The 24,776-nt window shown below is 42.2% G+C and overlaps 1 protein-coding gene and 1 long non-coding RNA gene across 12 annotated transcripts in view; one reads left to right on the top strand and one right to left on the bottom strand.

The window, feature by feature from the left end:
• Nucleotides 1–24,776, bottom strand: part of ZNF385D (zinc finger protein 385D) — a 421,068-nt gene that overhangs the window by 183,960 nt on the left and 212,332 nt on the right. Inside the window, exon 1 of one of the 11 annotated variants that reach the window (XM_079947332.1) lies at nt 3,311–3,469. The exons of the other annotated variants lie outside the window; for them this stretch is intronic. Coding sequence (XP_079803458.1) covers nt 3,311–3,356 — 46 coding nt within the window. The 5' untranslated portion in view covers nt 3,357–3,469. Of the gene's footprint in view, nt 1–3,310; nt 3,470–24,776 lie in introns of those variants that run through there. 11 annotated transcript variants of the gene reach the window in all.
• Nucleotides 6,270–18,837, top strand: LOC307199572. The gene is made up of 4 exons (XR_013832072.1): nt 6,270–6,378; nt 11,995–12,086; nt 16,815–16,935; nt 18,641–18,837. It is a non-coding gene; the product is annotated as an uncharacterized lncRNA (long non-coding RNA).

Genomic DNA, 24,776 nt, shown 5'->3' on the forward strand with positions numbered 1-24,776 from the left:
GACACAGATTAGACACAGAGTTGGAAGGGACGCTGAGGAACACCCAGACCAACCCCCTGCAATCCAGACTAAGGTGAGCGAAGGTCTCATTGAAATCAATGGGACAAGTTAGTCACAACTTAAAACTTCCATTTTATCACATGGTAGCTAAATTCAGCTAGCTCAGTCTGAAAATATCATTAAAACAAACAATGTAACAGTCACCCCAATCTCAACAGAGTCAGTGGGAATAGATAATTCTGCTGCAATTCCACCAGAAGATCAAAGTGATAAACTCTAGACATTTGAAAAGATGTATGAAAATATTATGAAGCCAATCCGCATCTGGTGAGCAGAAAATAAAATGTTATCAATTATAGCACATATCGACTACATCCATGATTTTATTAAGAAATGAAAATGGGTGCCCAAAGGTCAGTTTAGAAAGAGGCTACATACGCACAGGAGCAAATTTCAGCCATGAAAAATGTGCATACAATCTATAGAAATGTTTGGAGCAGGCAGAGGAGGCCGGTTCCTAGCTAGTCTGTTTTCAAGCTTTGAAACACAGTGGGTGGTATGCTGTACCATAACATTACCCTAATTAGAAGCATTTTAATGGTAGGGCCTAGTAAAGTGAATAAAATGTTTACCTGCAGGACAAATTTTCCTGTCTCTTGTAAAACTTTTAACATAGCTTAGCAACACTTTACATAAAGCCACCCAAAAGATGCAAAAGAAAGAAGAAATGTCAAAAGAGAACTAGCATTGCAGTTTTGCAAACCTACATAAATATATATGCGTGCTTTTCATACATCTATTTTCTAAATATAGTGCGCTTATTATATGCCATTGTTCTCCTGAAGAAAGGGTCCGTGAATGGTGCTCAGCCTTCCATTTGGTCAAGGCTGTCCAAGTTAAGGCTGTTTCATTCTATTCCTAGCAGGGACAGGTGAGATTATAAGCTTTAGACTTCTGTCAGTATGAACAAGAGACTCTCCACAATAGCTAGAGAAAATCAAGAAAGCAGGATTTAGGCTGTGTGCTCTGAACATGATCTACTACTGAAAAGGAACTCCCTCCCCTATTTGAACAAGAAGGTCAGGAAGAATAAAGTATGCCCAAAAGCTGCCGAACTGCAGTCTTAGTTGCTGAGCCCTCTTAGGCGGCAGATTCCCTATAAAGTGACACGATAATGCTCCACAATAAATAATTTAAAACTTAAATCAGAGTGCACATCCAGATTAATTTGTGAATGGCTGATCAATGCATCCAGTAAAAGACACTTTGAACAGTGAAACCATGCTGAACAAAACATTAAGCCCTCGGACCCTTATGACACAAGTAAAGGAACATCCCAAAAGATTCATTTTATTCATTACAGAGCAGATGGCTTGCACCTAGTGTCAATGAAACCTGCAGCTGCAGTCATATGTAACACTGATCACAGGTCTTTGCCAAGATCAAAGACACAACTATTGCAAAACTGAGTACAGAGAAATCTATCCTGATAGCTCCCCTAGCAGCACATCTAAGTACCATTATTAAAGGGGACGCCTCCAAGAAGAGAAACATAGGTAGCTGAAATCCCAACTTTTAAAATTGCATATAGGAAAAATACTTTTGCTCATTGCTACCTTTTGGAAAGCACAGAACTGACAATATCAGGCACCGCAGCAATAAAAAGAATTTGTTGCTTCCCCACCTCCTCATCTAACGATGTACAAGAATTTAACACTTCCCCTCTTCAACAAGACAAGATTTACAAAGGAATTAAAGTTTTCTGGGAGATGTGCAGACAACTTTCAATACAGGGTACATTTACTGTATTGCTTCAGGGAAATTGGGGAGGTGGCGGAACACTCTATGAAATACTGAAATGAATGAGGATGGCATGTGCTAGCAGAAATAAAAATGGAATTTACTGGAAATGAAAATGGAACTGACATAAACCTAGCAGAATACGCAAGGAAGACTTCCTCGAAGTGCCAAGTCAACTCTTGGTTTAATATTTAATGAAAGAAAGCTGCTGACCAGCCCAGGATTCCCCTGCTTTCTAGTTGTACATCACTGAACATCATTCAGCTGCCTTATAAACTCTAGCTTAGTTTCCAAGTCAGCATAAGAGGAGATTCCCCCTTTCATGTTCTTAAGACATGAATTCTTTCCTCGCAGCAAGTTGTAGTTTGTATCCTATGGTCTCTGCGAGCTCTCGGCGTTGCAGTGCTAGGCTACTAAACACACACAAACACTTCCGAGCTCCTGCATGTTTCTCTGCTAGGAGACATGCAGTCAGTTGCGGCTAATAAACCCGAGGAAGCTCTCCCATCGGAACTCAGCGCCGCACAAACATTTCGAACCGCTCCAAGACCTTCCGGAGCCTTCTCAGCCCCCACCATGCGCTCGTTGCCTGGCGCGCTGGGCTGGCAAGATCCAGAGATCTGGGAATCTCTGCGGGGGGGGGGGGAGTATTCGGTAAAGGAGCCAAGAGCTGTGCCGAGAGAAGAAAGGCATTGTGTTTCTCCTCTCTCGGAATCGAAGCGAAAGGGGGCTTTTCAATGGGAATGGCTAAAAATAGTTGCGCAGAGACTTCAGAATCCCAGATCGTGCGGCAATGGCTCGTACATTATGGCATTAAGTTTGCCTCCAACTTCCCACGCTTCGCAAGCCTCGCTGCAGATGGCACACAGGTTCATTTTGGGGTGGGGGCGGTAGGGGACGCCAGCGGGGGTGGCGATCCTCGCCTTTTGCCGGAGCTATTTGCGCTTAAACAGAGCGAAGGCACGACGAGCAAAGACAGGCGTGCGGAGCAGCCTGAGACAATGGAATCCTCCTTTGCAACAGCTTGTGTGTTTGCGCGCGTGTGTGGTGTGTGTGTGTGAATGAAGTGGTCTGGCTTCCCGAAGCAGCGAAATGCACCCACGGAGAATGAGAAACACACACACACACACACACACACACACACAAACGTTCACAGTCCGTCCTGCCGGAGAGAAAGAAGATGCGAGGCAGAAGGAAGGATGGCACCAGCAGAGAGACTTACCAAAATACATTATGTTTCTCATTAACCATGCAGCCAGGATCCGCGCGCTGTGCGTTCAGCATTAGCTCCCGCGCCGAGGTGCTGCGATGCAAAGCGGAGCGAGCCGCTTTCATGCTACTACTACATAGTGTGGAAATTTCCCAGCCTCGGAGAGAGAGAGAGAGAGAGCGAGTGAGCAGCGTGAGCCTCCTTGGGATCAGGGCTTTGAAGGCAGTCTTCTTCTCCCTGATACAATCCCTCACTGATTTAGCATTGACTCTCGCTGCATGCTGCACTGCCCATTCTTACTGTAATCTGACTCCTCCTTGTGATGTCCTTGCCGTGCCTGTGACATCAAGGCGAGGAGTACTACACAAAACACATTTCTTCCCTCTTCTCCCCTTTGCGTGGGTTTTCTTGCCAAGACCCCGGGTTGAAAGTAACGCTGCCTCTCGCTAAATCTTATATAGTAAGGCAGGCGCGCGCGCACACACAGACACACTCACGCTGGCATCAAAGGGAACCACTGACACAGTGTGTTGCAGAAGGGTGGGGTGAGGGCGTGCAGGACAAAGCTGGTATTGTTTTAACATATCTCACCACCGCTAAGGGAATGGTAAGCTCTTAAGTGCTCTGTGTTGGCAGAAGCAGGTCGGTGCCAACGGAGGTGGTGATGAGTGCTGAGTTCCGATGGCAAAGAAAAAGGCGTTGGGGGCTCAAACCTGCCTGGGAGGTCTTACTCACCTGCAACCACAAGCCCACATGAATGGGAACTAGTGAATGGGGTAAAAAAAGGGACGCGGGTGGCATTGTGGTGTAAACCACTGAGCTGCTTGGGCTTGCTGATCAAAAGGTTGGCGGTTCGAATCCCCACGACGGGGTGAGCTCCCGTTGCTTTGTTCCAGCTCCTGCCAACCTAGCAGTTTGAAAGCATGCCAGTGCAAGTAGATAAATAGGTACTGCTGTGGTGGGAAGGTAAACGGCATTTCTGTGTGATCTGGTTTCTGGCAAGGTGTTCCATAGCACCAGAAGCGGTTTAGTCATGCTGGCCACATGACCCGAAAAGCTATCTGTAGACAACTGCCGGCTTCCTTGGCCTGAAAGTGAGATGAGCGCTGCTACCCCATAGTCGCCTTTGGCTGTACCTAACCATCCAGGAGTCCTTTACCTTTACTTGTAATAGTGAGTGGGAGCAGAAAGGCACTCTGCATATGTTCAGGGTCTGTTGAACATGGCTAAAAGGGTAGGAAATTAAGAGCGCAGGTGATAATGTGAGATGAGTGTGACTTGCAACAAAATGTTGCAGTGGGAAGTGTTCCTGTTCATGGTCAGCCAGCTAGCGCCTCTTCCAGAATCCTCATTCCATCACACTCCCCAGCCAGTCAGAGAGCAACCTGTGCCCACTGAGCATGCTCAGTCTTTGCTGGCTGTTTGGGACCACAGGCTCCCAGTTCCTCCAAGCCTGTTCCTGCCTCATTTCTTGTGCCAAGATGGTATTGTTCTAGCTACGCAACAACTCTCACTCTGAGAATGAGTTTAGTATTTGTATATAGGATATGTGAGCCCCAAAGATGCAATCTTGGCAATCCCTTGGCTCATGCTAAACCCAGATTATATGCAAATTAAAAGTTCTATCAAAGTTATTTTAAGCAAAGTATTGCATTTCTCCCCCAATCCCAGCTCCAAATGAAATAAACAGTGCTGGCAGTGCATACCATCAAAGTCTTGTGTGAATCACCTCTCTGTCATCACAGTGCCACACACAGATGACGACATAAGCATCGTATGGCCTAATTCTAATAGATTCGTATTGGCAATTCTAATTCCCTTTTAATAAAGAGAAGGGAATAGAGAGATATAATGAGGGCCGAGCCCTTTCATTGTTTTGCTCAGGATACAAGCAACAAGAATATGGTAATAGAAGAAGATGGAAGAAGAAGAAGATCTGGTCTTCTTGTCTATAATAAAAAATGGATGTCTTGGGCCAGTTTACACATGACCTGAGACACTATTGCAACTGACATCTTGGAATGGGGGTAAGCAGCAGTCTCTGGAGACAGAGAACAAAGACACAGATACTAAAATGCACTTGTACTTCTAAGAGGAGGTGCCCCAGGTCAGATGTGATGCAAATTGACAAGGCAGCATGTGGAAGGCTGCACTGCCTATGTCTACAGGATGTTGTTTTTCATTATGATCAATTGTTAATTCCTTGGGTAGCAATATCAGTTTCAGATATGCTGACGGAAATAAGAGCCCTAAAATTAAAAGTCAAAGCACACGGAAGTACTTATCTTTTAAAAATGGAATCTAATGGGACGAATGTTTTATTCCTTCAGAGATTGACAGATATAATACTCTTAAAGCACAACAACTTAGTCCTAAAGGCGCCAATAAAAATAAGCCCTGTTTCATTCCAGCAGTGAAGGAACCACAAACATCTAAAGAGAAGAGAAATCATGGGTGTTGCAGAATCAGCAAGGTAAGGGCTTGCAGTTTATCCTTTTCCTGGTTCAATTGGAGGACTGCAGGGAAGGAAGAGTAGGAGAAGGTATCACACCCATCACTATATCCAGCAGATAAAGTACACAGATCCATTAATTTTAAATTCAGATGAGGCAGTGGTACTGTCTAAGCATGAAACAGGTGAGTTTCCACAGAAGGCATACCTTTTATCTCAAGTACTGCAGACAAAATATCAGCAAGTTTACGGACACCTAAGGCAGGAAGGGGTTTAAGCAGAAAGTTGTTCCTTCAGTCTCTGCAACATCATATGCAGGTGCATTCCCTAAATTCTTTTTTTGAAGAGAACCCAGAAATAAAGAGCCTTCTAGGTGCAGGTCAAAGCACCTCCTTGCACTGCTTTACACAGAAGCAAACCCCACCCACAAGGTGTCCACAGCCCTGTGTAGGAGGAACCCATTCCTTTGTTCTAGATCAGTACCTCCCAACCTCCACCCACCACAGACCAATTGGAGATTGCTGAGGGTCTTGATGGACCACTTAATTTTTATCCTTGTTGTAACAGTTGTAATGCACTGTTCTAGATGCTGTACAGTTTTTCATTGTGTTTTTACAGGCATGCCACAAACTACCTGAATGAAGCTCATGGACTACCAGACCATAGTCTGGGAACCCCCGTTCTAGAATCGAGAATCATTGCCATGGTCCATCCCTCACTCAAGGAATCACCAGCTGATTATGATCTCATGCAACACAAACAGTTAAGATCTTGCAAATCTACAGGACCCAACAAATTAATAGTCCAGTCAGACCAAGATGTAACCAAGACCACAAATGTAATTGAAATCCTATGTGTCTACTCAAATCCCACTGACCCTATCCTAGGATTAAGAAGTTTTGAACTCTGTGAACTAGTGAGTAGACATATGCAGCATTGCAGGGCAAACACTGTATTCACTAATTATTGGAAGTCCAGATCAGCCTCACCATGTCTTTTGAACCTTGATATACACTGCCTTTGTTTTTCCGGTATTTATTCTCCAGTTATGAGGACAAGAAACATGCATTTTTACATTGTGTTTTGGTCCTGGGAACAAAACTATATTCTAAGTCCTGTTTATTGCTGGGAATAAAGCACATAATATAGTGAGGCCCCCCACAAAAATAAAATTACCAAGATCCACTGCAGCTGCAGAATCTAACCAAAGTCAAAAATATATTCAAAACATCCATTAACCATTTAGGGTTGCTGTTTGCACTTCTGTAACGGAACATATGAAAAAGCTAGTCAGCAGCCCATCTTCCTGGCAAAAGCTCACAGAACAAATTGAATGCAACTCTGAGCCAGATTCCTTATTTGTTTACTTCTTTGCATCTTCACAGCAATTTACAAAAAAGCTTCAAATTTTCAATTTAACTTGAGCCAAGTTCCCCCTCATCAAATGAGTTGCATAAATGTAAGCAAGAAGAGAATTTGTCCATATAGCAATCAGTCAGTGATGCATTTCAAACATGCAGCACTTTAAGAAGCAGCTTCCAAGTTCACATTCTTATAATTCATGTAGGGAAGAAGCCAAAAAAACAGTTTCTATACTGAGACATGGGACGCAGGTGGCGCTGTGGGTTAAAGCCTCAGCACCTAGGACTTGCCGATCGAAAGGTCGGCGGTTCGAATCCCTGCGGTGGGGTGCGCTCCCGCTGCTCGGTCCCAGCGCCTGCCAACCTAGCAGTTCGAAAGCACCTCCGGGTGCAAATAGATAAATAGGGACCGCTTACCAGCGGGAAGGTAAACGGCGTTTCCGTGTGCGGCTCTGGCTCGCCAGATGCAGCTTTGTCACGCTGGCCACGTGACCCGGAAGTGTCTCCGGACAGCGCTGGCCCCTGGCCTCTTAAGTGAGATGGGCGCACAACCCCAGAGTCTGTCAAGACTGGCCCGTATGGGCAGGGGTACCTTTACCTTTTTATACTGAGACATGTGTCTGGGAAAGCTCTTGGAAGATTGCCTTCCATTCAGAAATCTCAGATGGGGTTGAAACCACACGCATGCAATTGGCTGTTGTAGGTTTTTTTAATGGACAGGTCCATTAACATTTCATTTATATCCCGCCTTTTCTCCAAGGACTTCAATTGTTCTGCACTCCCTACAACACAGCATGCCTCTGAGGTAGGTTAGAGAATGACTGACCCAAAGTCACCTAGTGAGCTCCGTGGCTTACTAGGGATTTGGACCTGGGCACACCCCACCTAATCTGATGTTCTAATCACTATGCCACACTGATTCTTAATAAACATTAAAGAGCATGGGTTGGGCAAAGGATTCTGTGAAGGGAAAAGAGATCCAGGGATTAAAGGATGTGTGAGATGGGCAAGAAAACTGTAGTCTTCCACAGCCTTCCATGGCCACAGAAGGTACTGTATTCCCCAATAACTGGCTCAGTGGTATCTCAGCTATACGTTACTCAATGTCTTTTATATCACCGGCTGCATCCACAAAACAATACATACAGTATCTTTATTATATTATATTATATTATATTATATTATATTATATTATATATTTGTAAACGACTTTGAGGTTTTTTACAATCAAGCAGTGCATAAATTTTATGAAACAATAACATAATTTATCCGACTATATAATAAAATTGTAAGGTGTTATCATGCTGTTTTCATTGGCTGTTTTCTAAGAAGTAATTCCCACAGAGTTCAGAGAGATTTACCCTCCTTTAAATGGGTACAGAATTTGAATTTTCTAATGATTCCTAGCATGGAAGTTGTCTTTTGCACAGCTGTCGTGCACTGGTTCAACATGAGCTATCCACTACAACCCCAAGGTCTCATTCCTGGTCGCTTACTACCTGTTGAGTGCCCAGTTCAGTGTATATGTGAAATTAAGGAAGATTTTGCCCTGACATGCATTATTTTACACTTGTTCACAATGAAATCACTTTGCTATGTTACCACCCATTCACTCAACACGGAGATGTCTTTTTAGGACTTTTGACATTTTGTTTTAATGACCCTGAACAAATTATTATCGGCAGTTCACAATATAAAAATACAGGATAAAAGCACAAATTTAGTATTGTCAACAAACTTGGCCACCTCTAACACTAGATGGTTCATGAGCAAGTTAAAAAGCACAAGTCCCACTACTAAGCCTTGGAGAGCACAGGACTCTCCATTCAGAGAACTGTCCATTTATTCCTACACTCTGCTTCCTGTTACTTAACCAATTCCTGATTCACAAGAGGATTTCTCTTATTATGTGATGGCTAACTTTATTCAGGAGTCTTCTGTGAGATACCTTGCAACACAATCACCTCTGTTGACACACTCAACAAACTCTAGTTACAGGTAGGTAGCCGTGTTGGTCTGCCATAATTGAAACAAAATAAAATAAAAAAATAAAAAAATTCCTTCCAGTAGCACCTTAGAGACCAACTAAGTTAGTTACAGCATTGGTATGAGCTTTCGTGTGCATGCACACTTCTTCAGTCTCTAAGGTGCTACTGGAAGGAATTTATTTATTTATTTATTTATTTATTTTGTTTATTTTGTTTCAAAAAACTCCAAAAGGTTAGTGAGACAGGATAGGATTTCCTTGCAGAAGCCACGGTAGCTCTGCTTCAGCAAGGCTTATCCTTCTAAATGCTTTGTTATTTTATCTTTAACAATGCTTTCCAGCACTTTTACGTGGATGGATATTATGCTATCTGTTTATGTGCTAGTTACTTGAGAAAATCTGGAATGTGTATGCATATAGTACATATATAATCTTATAAATATAATAATGCATGCAATAATGCACGAACTGTTTGCATTTTTAGCAGAACTGGGGTGGGTGGGAGTGAGTTACTTCTCACTAAGATTAAGGAGTGAAATGAGAATTGGGGGGAGGGGGAATCCATCCCTAGTAAAGGGTTGTGTGGATACAAGTGATGGCATGCCTGAAAAGTTATAAAGAAAGGAGAGCATTCCATTTTTTATATATAATTGCTCACTTTTTTGGCTTGCAAAAAGTACTACACTTCAAAGGCTTCCTATGAATCTTATTAATTAATTCAAATCCTGACTTATTTTCTAAACTTCATCCCAACTGATGGCTCACACATTTCCCCATGCTAAGAATAAAAACGTCACCACTTCCGGGTTAGCGCGATCGGCTAATGGCGGATTCCCTCCGAGCTCCGGAGGGAATCGGCTCTGCTGCAGACGGGTCTCACCGCGACGGCGACGCGGGGACCCTTAGAAACCACAGGCGCGGAAGCCTGCGGACTTGGTGACTCGGCAGGCACCTTTAAGCGCCTTCCCCGACCCACGAAGAGCCTTTTTAAAGGCTATGGAGAGGGTACGGGGAGTGGCGTGGTGCTGTGAGTAGACCGCTACTGCAGTGGAGCGAAGCCGCGAGCCATGGCCGGAGAGCGCTGACTTTTTTCCCTGAAATTTGGACTTGAAACAACCCGTGAGTAGAATGGAATTTGGACTTTAAAATTTTTACCTTTGAATTTGGTACGACCGGGGGATGTGCTAAAGGGAAGTCCGCACCCCCTCTACCTACAAAAGATTTAAAGCAAGGATCGGAGAACTAAGGTGGAGAGATCTTTTCTTTTTCGGTACGAGTTAAAAGACATTAATTCCATGAATTTGACAGAAGAAGATTTGTGCTGGAGAGTAAGAGTCGAATTTTAGAAGCTTTTGTCTAACCCCCCCCCCCCCGACCCAGGAGTGTCCCTGTGTGTGAGCTGGAGGAAAAGGAACAAGGAGTTTGACAGCTGTCAAAGGAGCTGTCAAACGGGCAGTTAAAGTTAAAAACTTTATTGTTTAACATTTCTCTGGACTAAACTTGCTATATTTGAATTAAAGTGCTTGGGAACAAAGTAGTTACAAATAACAAAGTAACAGACTGTTGGGAAAGGACTATTAAGTAACTAGAATCCCCCTAGGGGAAACTTTGAAACATTACAATGGCTACAGATGGAAAATTACAGGCAGAGATGGAAAGAATGTTTTTTCTCGTGGGAATACTGCAAGAGCAAAGCATGGCTATGAACAAACAACTTATAACCTTGAACTCTAAAACAAGCAACCCTGCTGAATGCATAAAAGATTTGACTGAAACAAAATCTGCAGCTGAACCAGAAGAGACATTTTTGGAACTGGAGGAGAGGGAAGAAGGAGTTAAGAAACTACAGGAGAGTACCAATCTGAAGCCTACATTGCTAGAACATAAAGAAGAAGATCTTGGGATTACCAATCTGCGAAAGATGCGAAAGTGGAAAGAGGAAGCCCCTGGAACACTTGGAATACTGGAACTTAAAAGAAATAAGAAATATGATTGGGGCTTCCTCTTTGAGTATGGGAGATCAGTTGACTTGTTGCAGCAGCTGTTACCAAGTATTTTGGATGGAAGAAAATTTGACGAGACTGTGCCGGGGCTCCTTCGAGGACTGAGGACCAACAAAGAGGGCTACCAACAAAACCGGCAGAGAGAGACTGACAGAGATTTGAAGGCCTCTGATGTGAGGAATCCAGGCTAAGAACTGTTTTGTGGACATTTATTTGGGAAGGGACAGAAACCTGGGTAGGGAGGGAGGGGAGAACAGAACTTTAAAACTTTTATGATTTTTGTGTTTGGCTATTGTGACCTACATTTAATATAAAAAGGGGAAAATTCGTGGAAGGGAATTTGGGTCGACCTTAGAAAAGGACTTAATATTTATAAGAAAACTGGACAAGTAAAATTTGGCCAAGTAATAAGAATTAATTTTAAAAACAACAATAATATGTTAAAGAAGAGAGATAAGAACCTGCTGAGCTAATTATTGGATTTGGGATGTATGAAGGGGGTGGTGGGGGGAAGTCAGGGAGGGGGGTTAAGAAAGTAAGGTTATGAAATTATACATGTTTTGTTTTTGTTTTCATTTGTGTGTGTGTCTCTAAAATGTGAAAACCCAATAAAAATTATTAAAAAAAGAAAAGAATAAAAACGTCACTTGCAGGCATGCCTTCCACAAACACAAATTAATATTTAATAAAATTAATGTGCCTGCTCAACTATTGCGGTTTCCTGGAAGCCTCTCTTTTGCTTTTGCAAACTTGCAGGAGGCAACCAATAATAGATCTATCCTTGGATTCTTACTGGTTGCCTATGATGAATTTCAATCTGAGAAGCTGATGAGAAGGTTTTCTGTGAATATGTGCAACAGTGCATCCAGGGACCGTTTTGTTGGCAGAAATGTAATAATGTGCAACAAAAGACACAGGATGACAAAACGTTATCAGTTTAGATGCCTTGTACGGTAGGTGAAAAGTTCTCGCACACTTGAGAGGTTTCCATTCCCCCCCCCCAAAAAAAATCATCTTTTCTAGCCTAGACGGCTATTAGAAACCTAAATGTACTGTGCTGTAATATAAAATAAAAAGAGATTGGCAAAAAAGATTATATTTAATCTTTATGTTTGCTTCCCCCAATCCATTGCTAAAACATTTGGGAAAGTTAAACTAAAATGAACTTTTGCAAATTTTAGTGAAAGAAAAACCATTCACAATAACGTGAGAAGCCAAAAGCAACTGAAAATGTTTCCAAGTGTGCAGAATCTTCAGCTTCAAGTCAAACACAGTAAGTGCCCTGGCAAGATATGTATATTATCTTTGTATCCATCTAGAACTGTTTCAGAAAGAAACTGCAGAAAAAAATATTTCCAAGGCTCTCCTGAGACTGACAGCCAATAACAACATTTATGCACTTGTGGTCCACTTCCTTTGCATGATGGCACCACCCAAGAATTCACATGTATTATCATTTGTTTGAAAGTGCTTCTAACATTTTTAAAAAGCAACAACCCTATCTTGCATTCATCACTCACTCACTCTCTCACACACAAACACATTTTTTGCAGGTTTAACTTTTGTATATATTAACAGAATAATCTAATAAATTGGTTAAGATACTTACATATGTAATCACATCTAATGAAATGTGCCATTCTTTTATCCATTTATATTTAACTATTCACTATATAGCTCCCCGCCCCCCGGCCAGGGTGTTTGGGGTGTTAGGGAACCGTTAGTACAGTGGTACCTCAGGTTAAGAACTTAATTCGTTCTGGAGGTCCATTCTTAACCGGAAACTGTTCTTAACCTGAGGTACCACTTTAGCTAATGGGGCCTCCCGCTGCTGCCGCCACGCGATTTCTGTTCTCACCCTGAAGCAAAGTTCTTAACCCGAGGTACTATTTCTGGGTTAGCAGAGTCTGTAACCTGAAGCATCTGTAACCTGAAGCGTCTGTAACCCGAGGTACCACTGTACCTCTGGTGAGAGACTTGTTGTGCTGCTTCTGGGGTAGTTTGTCCACCTTGGTCTCCATCCTGCACTTGGCTCTCACCTGTGGCTCCTAGAAGCTGTCAGCATGTGACAGCATCCACACCCCAGGAAACAGCTTTGACCTGGCTAAACCAGGTGAGGGAACTGATAGGTCTCAAACCCTTGGTGAGTTAGGGACTTCTTCTGCATGTGAATATAGGCCCCAACAGGTTGAGCAGATGAGACCCATAGTGGGTCCAATGGTCAAGAAGGAAGTTTCTGAACATGCTGTAGAGGGAAGTGAGGGGCAGATGGGGCTCATCACAATGGGAAGGTAGCACATCTAGGAAAAGAAAAACTCTCATCGTAAACATCAGATGCCTTGCAGCTATACTCATTCATGAGAAAGGCTTCAGGAGTGAATGAATTTACTTTATTACGGTCACAGACCAGCATAAGCAAAACATCTAAATAAATAGCATAACAGTATCTCTAAGCAGATAATTATTAAATTAATTGGGAGCAAGAACCAAATGTAGATTAAAACATAAACATAGAATACTTGGTTAAGCATAGATAATGGATGAATAAAAACAGATGAGGAAAATTTAAGGAGATCAGTTAAAAAAGAACAGCTGTAAGGGGTGGGGCTTCAGAAGTGCGGATCTAACAATATGGGCCTTCTATTTAGGATTGATTTGTAGCATAGACCATCCTTCGATGAATATTTATCAAGGAAGCGCAAAATCTGGCGACTAAATATGTGACTTCTGGGCTTTTGTCCTGTAGTAATAGGGAAATGTAGTGTTAAGTTCTGAATGCCCAGGGAACTTCTATAGGATGGGCTGGATAAACCTAGCTCAAATGTCTATGTAATACTGGCAAGGAAGAAGGGGATGATCTGTTGTTTTCTGCTGACCAGAGCCACATGGGCACTGGCTTCAGGAGTAAATCCCAAAGAAAAATCCATACCCACTGCCTTGCAGAACATCTTTGGGAGGGGTAAATCCTACACAAATCCAGAATGGAGTCCCTAAGACAGTTGGATGGCGCCTTCTATGCCTCCTTCCAGCAATTCCTGCAAGCCAAGCTTGTGCCAAACACATTGCTCTGCTTTCTTTTGGACCACATCAGCGAGGCCGAGGGTCTTGCCATCTGGGCAGCCCACCAGGACCTCCACACACACACCAAAGAGGTCACTCTGGTACTACTAACACAGAAAAATAAAATGCAGAAGGCAGCAGTTCCAAGTTACTGGTCTCTATTCCACAGCAGGTGCTGTTATTTGGCTTCACCCCTGGAGGTACACTCCATTGTCGATGCCGAGTTTGCTGACCCCTGATATAGCCCCTCCACAAAAGTCTCTGCCCACAGGCTTACAATTTAAAAAACACAGTGCAAAAAGAAAAAGAGAAAGGGAGAAGGAAAATACAAAATCGGGTGCCAATTGTTAAATTTAAACCATAATTCTCTGTTCAAGAGCAAGATTTCTAGAAGTTGTTAAATTTTGCCAATCCCCAAAGATTAATCCAACTTTGTGGGTGCATTTCCACTCCAACGGCATTCTTCAGCCCAGTGGCATTTTATAATGGCAATATAGCAACTTGGTTCTGTGCCGAAAAGAAACACATGCTAATTCCACTTCCCAAATTGCATTTCTTTTCTAGAATCATAGAATATGGGGATCAAACTTGCAACCTTGGCAATATCAGCACCATGCTCTAACCGACTAAGCTATTAAGGCTGAGGCTGCTGAGTTTTTGTCTTTAAAAAAAAAATTTTTTATTAAAGATTTTCTTTATTTACTAGTCACAAGAGCAGTTCGCTCAATTTTCCTGTCCTCACTAGACAAAACTACCAAATGTGGTGGCTGCTGTGTGTATGCTGTTTTTTTTACCCTTGAATCAGAGGTGTCAGTTCTGGAAATCTGCAATATTTGTCACCATGAATACTATTTAACTGCAGCAGTACCCAAAGGAACTCTGTATAGCCGCCTGTGAATACGACTGGAGGGACTTAATTAATCTTCCTGTCACTTCCATGATGCTTTTCATTAGTTTAGCTGCTATCTGATCAACTGGCCCTTTCTCTATTGGAAATGGCTTTCCAGAACCTGTTTCTGCAGCATTTTCAAGAGGTAAACAAAGACTCACCTTTGACGGGAAGAGTCTTTGCAAGTCTTAGCCGTGCAGACTTTATCAGTTCAATTATAGTTCTTGCAGCAGTTATATCTGCAACAATGCAGGGTTTTCAACAGATTTGAGAACTATGAAAATAACTAATATTGAAAGATGTGGAGAATTATTTTTTAAAGTCAAACTAATATCATTTCCCCCATCTTAATTTCAGATTAAATATTTTGCCACATAAAGTATCTTCCCCTTAAAAACACTATCAAAATTCTCCTTTTCACTAATTATGCCTACTATATCTTCCACTCCAAATTCAGTCAATATTCATGGGAAATAATATTCTTTAGGAATGGGTATTGATAAAAAATGTGTATCAGATGGTGATTTTACTTAATGTGCTGGTAACACTGGTAATTTGCTAATATGGCTGTCTCATGGTTCATTGTGAATCCAAATGTATTTCTACCTGTTTCACACAAGCATGCAGCAATCTGTCAACACTGCTCATGCAGAATATGACCTTCATCACTGCCTGTAGCATCTAAGGGCTCCACAATCATTAATGGATGTTTAGTTTCCCAATGCTCCTGTAAGGTAGAGAAGCATTATCTCTGTGGTGCAGATGACTGACTGATGCACAAAGCAGATTAAAAACAGTGGCAGGCAACACCATCGTTTAACTCTCTCAAGCCCTTCAAAACAACTCCACACAGAGGAATGCTGTAACGCAGCACAATAAACCCCAGGGATGGAGAATTCTCACATGTGAAGCGTCACTTGCCTTTGAATACTCTCGCATCACACGCGGTGCAGACCCAATGGCAGAACCAATTGGATGCTCCTAGCACTGCACCTGCACATTCCTGCCCTGGCTGCTACCCTACCTCACCCCAACACCATCCCAGTAAGCAACAGTGATACCACTGTGGGATGCAGCGTTCCCCGCTTCCCACTGCCCACTCTTCCAGGCTACAGTCCTGGGAATAATTTGCTCGGAATAAGTCCCAGGAAGCTTCCAATAAAATACACACAGGATTTTGCTTTTTATTTTCTCACCCTTCAATCATGGGTAAAAAAACCCCCAACAACTTCCAGGTGTTAACCTTGGACAGAAAAAGGCCATTTCCAAATAGAATATCATATTATAACCAGCATGCTTGCCTTGAAAAGAAATAAAGGCAAAGAACCAAATTCTGCTAAACTTACTATCATTTACTCTAGACGAGAGTGAGATTTTAAAAAATATTATTTTGTAAACACCTAGGATTAACTGGTTTTCAAAAAAAATATATAAAAGATTGTGGGTTATTTGTCTTGTATTATGCCACTAGCTATCAAAACTATTCCCAATTCACTTATAAAGAATTAACTTGCAAAGGAGAGCTTTTTCTGTGCTCCCACCTTTTCATCTGACTGACAGAGCCTTTTGGCCTCTAATTTTGACAGTTAATTTGCATAGCCAAATACTGGTCTATGTCTGGGCACCACTGTCTACTTATATTCTTTCCTGCAATTCTCTTTTGATGTTCCATGACTCCAAATTTAATTATGACTCCTGAAAATACTCGGCCACTATTTTTGTCTATTCTGTAACTCTATCCTCTTTGCCTTGAACAGATTAAAAAGTAGGACTTAAACGTGGTCTACCTAACCCTCACTCCCTGCGATAAATTAGCGTCACAATTTATCAGTTAAATACTATGCTTCTCGACTGCATGATGAGCAACATTTTTAATCACTAGAGTGAGAAGCCTGGTTTTTCAGAATGTACCAGAAGCTCATTCTCTTTCCCCTCTCCTTCTTTCTTTCTTTCTTTCTTTCTTTCTCTCTCTCTCTCTCTCTCTCTCTCTCTCTCTCTTTCTCTCTCTCTCTCTTTCTCTCTTTCTCTCTTTCTCTATCACTGTCTGCCAAGGATGGTTGGTTGCTGTTTCTTTAATAGGAGTTAATGAAGAGGAAATAGATGGAAATCTGTGTGTGCATTCTTGAAAGAGACACACTTCAGAACATGAGGAAAGGGACCTGAAAGTGACCAGGTAAAGAGCAGAGGGTAGTCACCCAGGGTGCATATCAGATTTGGATGAATCCTAAGTCAAAGCAGGGTGCCCCAGAAGGCTTGTCATGGGTGAAGCAGGATCTCTATGAGGCAGCATGAGTTGAAGCAGGGATTCCTGAAGCACTTTTTGGTGCCTCACATATCCAGGTTTCAAACAAATGCTACAGGCAAGTTTCTGCTAAAAGCAAAATTAAATGTCTTTAAGGTTACCCTAAGGAAGAAATGCACTATTGCTTGCAAGAAGCAGCAGTAATTTCTGCAGTTATTGATTGTGACTGTTCTACTACTTCTTATTACTCACTGTCTCCCTGTGTTGTCTTCACTGACACATCAGTATGATCAGAAGGAATTGTTTTACCCAGGTTGGATCTAGACACATCAAAGAAGCATTTCAGTTAAACGCATTGTAAACTTTATATGAGAAATCGGGTTAGCAAAAACAGAACTCTTCAGCGCCATCTGGTGTCACAGTGTTACAATGCATATACAATGCATATAATGCACTTTTTCTTTGCCAATGTATCTGAGTCCCCAGAATGTGAATTTCTTTTAGTTCCTCCCTGCCCCCCATAAGCTTTTATAGGTGCCTGGCACAAAAGTACCTGAATATATTTGTCTGTGATTTGACATTTTTGTTTTGTTTCTTTACCAAGGAACAGTGTTCTCATGTTTGCAATTCGCCAACAAAACACATGGAGGAGATTAAGTCCCTTCTTTTTTACCTGTCCCAAATCTGTAAAGGTTGACCTTGCAAGAAAACCACTTCTAACATTTGACACAATTTATTCCCTCAGAAATGGTGGCTTTGCCTGCAGATTTCATCTAGGTCTATCCCAAAATAAACATAAGTTATATATATTTCCTTAGAAAACGTTTAATGATACCCAGGACAGCAAAACCTGGACCTATTCACCTGTATTTTTGCAGGTCTTATTCATTCTGGAAGGGGTACTATGCCGACAAATTTTATCCACTTATGTAATACAATAAAAAATGTTATAGCCATTTCCCCTCAATAATTTTCCAGTAATGGAGTGGGGATAATGCAGACACAGAAGGACCCCTGAGACAAAATAGCCAGGCTGTTCTTCAAACACCAATTCAGGGACTGAACTGAATCTTCTCTTTGGTGCACACATCAAGTATGCATGTGCAAGTGTGCATGAAGAAGCACCAGTTTCACAGTTTGGAAGAGACAGAGGCATAGAGAGAGAGAGAGTGCTGAGTTGCTGAACATACATTGTGTGTGCAGGCCCTCTTTGGAGGGATATTACATTTGTTGTGAACCACCCTGAGATCTACGGGTATAGGGTGTTATACAAATTTAATAAATTGTTGTTGTTGTATGTGGTTATGGATCTCCTCCATTACATAAGTGCCTCTTATGCCTCCACTTTTACTTTACTTATGCAATTGTTTAAAAAATACATTTACATTATGCTACAAAATATTACAAAATTACCATTTAGGTCTAGTGCTCTTGCAGCCAAAGGGGGGATAGGTAGCACTGGCTACCTATCACCACTTGGGGAACTGGAGAGAATGCAACAGACAGACAGATGATAGCTTGATAGAGGTCTTAGTGATGTTGCTACAAAAAAAATTCAAAGGAATAGATGGGGAGAGACCAGGAGCTCACCAAGACAGTAGGTAAGTTACTCTATTTGATTTTTTTGTCACCGAAGTACGCTACAGGATCCTGCCCTTGCTGGAGACCCACAGAGATGAAATAGATTGCTCGCCTCTTCTTCCCTTTGGCAGATGACTGTACTGTTGAAATGGCGACGAGATCGCACTGGCCTATTTATTCTGAATGTTTGTAGGTGATGCCAATAAAGGTTTGATGATGATGATGATGATGATGATGATGATGATGATGATGGGGAAATCTGTCAATTTTGGTTCCTTTCAGTTTCTCATTTTTCCAATCTTAAATTTAGTTTATCCATTTCTGCATACACCTGTGAATGGACAGGCTGCAGTTAATAGATGGAAGGCTGTTATATAATACATATGGTTTTCCATTGTTGGTTGATATTATTATATGTTTTAAATGATGCAACTTCAGAATACATACACACTTATACTTGCTATTAAGTCAATGTCAAGAAAGGCTTCCACATAGCTTCTTCTCTGAAGAAAATCTGGCCTTAAGTATTTTTTTAAAAAATGTTTTTCATGTTAATCTGTACGGCTATTGCTTGCCAAGACCCAAAATGGAATGACTGTGTATGCAATATTTACTGTATTTCATTATAAAGCAGTACTGGCAAACATACTCAAGGGACGATACCTCCACACATGGAATGATGTTTCTGCTCTCTCCGAGCCATTAAAATTTATACTGCAGTGGGGTAGAGAGCAACGGGGAGAATAAGCAGGAGACAACTTGTAATAGAATATTTGCATCAACAGCACATGTAACTAACACACACACACACACACACACACACACACACACACACATATTGTACCACAACTCCCCGGAAATCATTCCTGTGTAACAGCTGAGACATGTGGCAAGATATAAAGAGCCCATGCTGGATCAGAGCAAGGGTCCATCTATCTAGTATCCTGTTTCCCACAATGGCCAACTAGATGCTTCTGGAAAGCCCACAATCAGTGATATTGCTGCAGGAATGCTGTGGCTGTATCCGTAAACATCCCTAGTCTGATATTACATCCTTCATGAGACTGTCGCCTTTGGCGGGTGAGGCAGAGTTGTTAAGCTGCATTGCATGGATAAGATTTTGAATAACTGAACTGGCCTAATTGCATCAGTCATCTTTTACTCTCCCCCATGCTGTCTTTCCTGAGAGGTAACAGAGAATTTTGTAAATGTAGTACAGATATTGGGTAATTGGGGGGGGGGGGGCGGAACCAGAGTGATGAAGAAAGCGACTGAAGTAGAAAAGAGGTTTGCCCACTTCTTCACTGTGAAGCAAGGAAAGGGAATACAACTGAGTTTCCAGTAGCCGCACCTACATATATAATAATAATAATAATAATAATAACAACAACAACAACAACAACAATTTATTTATACCCCACCCATCTGGCTGAGTTTCCATAGCCACTCTGGGTGGCTCCCAATCAAATATTAAGAACACAATACAGTGGTACCTCAGGTTAAGAACTTAATTTGTTCCGGAGGTCCGTTCTTAACCTGAAACTGTTCTTAACCTGAGGTACCACTTTAGCTAATGGGGCCTCCCGCTGCCGCCATGCTGCCGTCGCCATGTGATTTCTGTTCTCATCCTGAAGCAAAGTTCTTAACCCGAGGTACTATTTCTGGGTTAGCGGAGTCTGTAACCTGAAGCGTCTGTAACCTGAGGTACCACTGTATAGCATTAAACACAAAAAACTTCCCTAAACAGCAGTGCCTCCCTAAAGTCTTTTAAAACTACACTGTTTCAAACCAGGTGTCCCTATGTTGCTCTCTGAATATCTGAATGAGATTTCTTTTGGTTCATGCACATTGCCAGTGACTGTTGGGTTACCATTATCATAATATTTCTGTGGTTTGCCAAGGACTACAGTAATGTCGAGGGACGCAGGTGGCGCTGTGGGTTAAAGCCTCAGTGCCTAGGGCTTGCCGATCGAAAGGTCGGCGGTTCGAATCCCTGCGGCGGGGTGCGCTCCCGCTGCTCAGTCCCAGCACCTGCCAACCTAGCAGTTCGAAAGCACCTCCGGGTGCAAGTAGATAAATAGGGACCGCTTACCGGCGGGAAGGTAAACGGCGTTTCCGTGTGCAGCTCTGGCTCGCCAGAGCAGCGATGTCACGCTGGCCACGTGACCCGGAAGTGTCTCCGGACAGCGCTGGCCCCCGGCCTCTTGAGTGAGATGGGCGCACAACCCCAGAGTCTGTCAAGACTGGCCCGTACGGGCAGGGGTACCTTTACCTTTACCTTACAGTAATGTCAACTGTCTCAAGACCTCAAAACAGTGAGTCCTGCCAATAGACGTAGGTGCCCAACCCAGCTTCTGCAATAGCACAGGAGGAAAGGTGCCTACTAAGGTATCTCCTGGTTTAATTCACGCAATATGGCATTTCCAACATGGGAGTCGATTCTCTGCGGGGAACTATGTGAAACCTGGGTGATAAATACACAAGTTTCTATTTTGCCATATGAGCACACTTTCTGCCATGTGTGCTTGAACACATGTATGTTCGAGCTATAATGAAGAATCTATGGCACTTACTGCACAGAAATAACTTCCCTATGGGAAATACGTCTTTTGTGAAGTGGCCTTCCTGACAGAAGACTGATCGTGTCTGTGTGCAGCTGAAATTGACTTTGAGTTCTAATCCCCTTCTTGACACATATACCTTTGTCAGACAAATATCTTTGATAATTAGCTTTCCCGGGAGAATCAACCCAAAGGAAAATATTTATATGAGGGGGGAAATGAGAAAACTGACTCATTCAATTTAGAGTCTATATAATAAGCGAGAAAACACAAAAAGAACATTTCCTACAAAATTGTCTGAATGCACAGGGCTTAACACCGGAAATATTTAAAACTTCAGATCAGAGCCATATTAGCTGAAGGAAGGCAAATAATTCAAAAAAGAGAGTACTAATTCAAATTCCAGCTTTAGCTTCAAAAGCTTAATGTTAGTGCCCTAGTTTCACGTAGATGCCTCAACAAACTTCTTCAAGCTGAGGTAATTTAAGAATGGTTTGCTAGGGACATTTTATGTATGGTAAGAGCTCTTACATCAAACATATTGCAGTTAAGTACCCAGCGCTTTTCTTGGCAACGTTGCACTTAAGACTACTTTAGTTGAGAGCACATAGATCAGAAATGAGGCAACCTCAGAGGGACTTGGCAGAACCAAGATGGATCTAAAGCACTGAAGAAATATTAAGATTCTCTGGGGGGAACAAATTTTCAGGTAAATCTCCTTTTTTGGGTTGTTGTTGTTTTTACCGCATAGCTGTTTTGGTGCTGCCTATTTAACAAGACAGTAGAGTACTGCTGCTATCCTGATCCCAATAGACTGAGCAATAAGGAATAAATGAATATAATACTTTCATGGAAACAACACTAAGAATGTAGGGTATTTTAAACAAATAGGCTTGTAGATGGATCCCACTGACTTGCAATATTGTAACACCTAGTTGTCTCCAATGAGCAAAGCAACTTGGCCTAGAATCCCTCATCTGCTACAACGTGATAATGAACTAAGAGTTACGGCAGCTCAAGGATTTTGCTGTTAATATCCATTATTCAGAATCCAGAAGATCCACATTTACTTCACAACTGATCATAGAAAGACATATCCTTCCATGCCAATTTTAATTAATAAATAATAATAATAATAATAATAATAATAATAATAATTTATTTATTTATTTATTTATTTATTTATTTATTTATTTATTTATACCCCGCCCATCTGGCTGGGTTTCCCCAGCCACCCTGGGTGGCTTCCAACAAAATATAGTCCATCAAACATTAAAAGCTTCCCTAAACAGGGCTGCCTTCAGATGTCTTCTAAAAGTCTGGTACAGTGGTACATCGGGTTACAGACGCTTCAGGTTACATACACTTCAGGTTACAGACTCCACTAACCCAGAAATAGTACCTCGGGTTAAGAACTTTGCTTCAGGATGAGAACAGAAATTGTGCGGTGACGGAACAGCAGCAGTGGGAGGCCCCATTAGCTAAAGTGGTACCTCTGGTTAAAAACAGTTTCAGGTTAAGAATGAACCTCTGGAACGAATTAAGTTCTTAACCCGAGGTACCACTGTAGTTGTTTTTCTCTGTGACATCTGGTGGGAGGGCATTCCACAGGGTGGGTGCCACTACCAAGAAGGCCCTCTGCCTGGTTCCCTGTAACTTGGCTTCTTGCAGCGAGGGAACTCAACTTGCTGACTCTTCCTACTGAGAGCATTGCATAGCAAAGAGTTTGTTGTTTGTCTATTGAAGGCCCAAAGATGAAAGGACCAAACTACTTTTGGTGGGAAGTCCATGATTTTTGTTCTTTACATATTCTTAAAATTAATATCAGCTGCAAACTAAGAATTGAGGAGGGCAGAATAATTGGCAGCATGGCTACTCAAGGGAGAGGAGGAATACAGAAAGAGAAGCTGCTGGGGAGCTGAGAATTTTGATTGGACAATTGAGAGAACGAGGTATGTAGCCATACTGTTGTTGTTCATTAAACAACAACAACAAGCAGCCTTGAGAAAACTGCAGGATTATTCTTCACAACTACTTTGGGCCAAAGAAAGATATAACCAGAGATGCAATTTCTGGGTGACAGAAATAAGTCTTGGTGACGGTAGAATGGATGTGGAAGTAACAAAAATCCTGACTCTCACTATTTGAATAGAACCTGACCTTCCGTCTTCTTAAAATGACCTTTTGGATAGAGATAAAATCATGACCTTCTAAGAGACATTTTATTCTAGTATTTCAAAGCAGAACCACAGTTTGTCAGTTATTGATTTTAATTGCAGTTTAGCATTTGTATTGTTAAATGAAATTGTCCTCACTAGTAAACTGCCATATCAATACTCTGAACGTTCCACTGTATTAGTACTGGGACACAGAAACAAAATATTGTGTGAGGTTGGATTTTCCTGGGAGCTTTTGACCCACATAATTTCAGTAAAGTTCCCTTGCAGAAAATCTACATGGAGTTAAGAAGGGTCTCAAATAGTAAAACAAGCTAAACGACGTCTCAAAAAAATCTAACTTTTCTTAAACTTAGTAAGAAAAACTGCTTATTGTTGATGTTGTTGTTGTTGTTGTCAATTCAATAACAAACAGAAGATATTTTCTGCATTGGCAAAGGAATGAACTAAATGGCCTTTAAGGTTCAGTCTAATCACTATTCTTGTGTTTCATTTGAACTGATTCCCAACATCCGCAATTCAGACTTCACAATTCACCCCACATTTAAAGCACATCCAGCAAACATTTAAAGTGCATGGGCTTATCCCAGAGAATCCTAGGAAATGTAGTTTGCTTTGAGTACTGGGAATCATAGCTCTGGAAGGGGGCAACTACAGTTGCTAGGATTCTTTGGAGGGAAATCATGGGTTTAAAATGTGTGTTGGGTGTGCTTTAAATATATGCTGTGGATCTGCCCTGAGAGGGTGAGGGGAAGGTAATAAACACTCCCCTTGTCCTGATCTTTCCCTTGAGGAATATGAGGGATGATATGCAAGTTAAGGATCTAGTGCAGGGGTCAGCAAGGTTTACCTCACCTGGGCTGGTTCATTCCAGCAGAGATCCCTCTGTGGGCCAGATCGCAGGCGCACGGCCGCAATTTCAGGCGTCTGCCCAGATACGATTTCCGATGTCTGCGTCTGCGCAGATGCAATTTTCGGCATTTGACCATGTGCAGACACAATTTCCAGCACCGTGGAAGCGAGTCCCCGCACCCCGTTGCGCTGGTTTAGCACAACACACGGGGACTCGCCGAGCAGGCGGCTTGAAGAAGTAGTAGTAGTAGTTTGGATTTGATATCCCATTTTATCACTACCTGAAGGAGTATCAAAGCAGCTAATATTCTCCTTCCCTTCCTCCCCCACAACAAACACTCTGTGAGGTGAGCAAGGCTGAGAGACTTCAGAGAAGTGTGACTAGCCCAAGGTCACCCAACATGTGGAGGAGTGGGGAATCGAACCCGGTTCACCAGATTACAAGTCCACTGCTCTTAACCACTACAGCACCCTGGCTTGGTTCGGCGATGGCTCGTGGGCCGGTTAAACGACCCCTGTGGGCCGCTTGTGGTCCATGGGCCTTAGGTTGCCTACCCCTCATCTAGTGAGCGCACACCCCATGCCACAAAGCTGCCACAGA

This window comes from Podarcis cretensis (assembly GCF_951804945.1).
Source record: "Podarcis cretensis genome assembly, chromosome: 12".
NCBI lineage: Eukaryota > Metazoa > Chordata > Lepidosauria > Squamata > Lacertidae > Podarcis > Podarcis cretensis.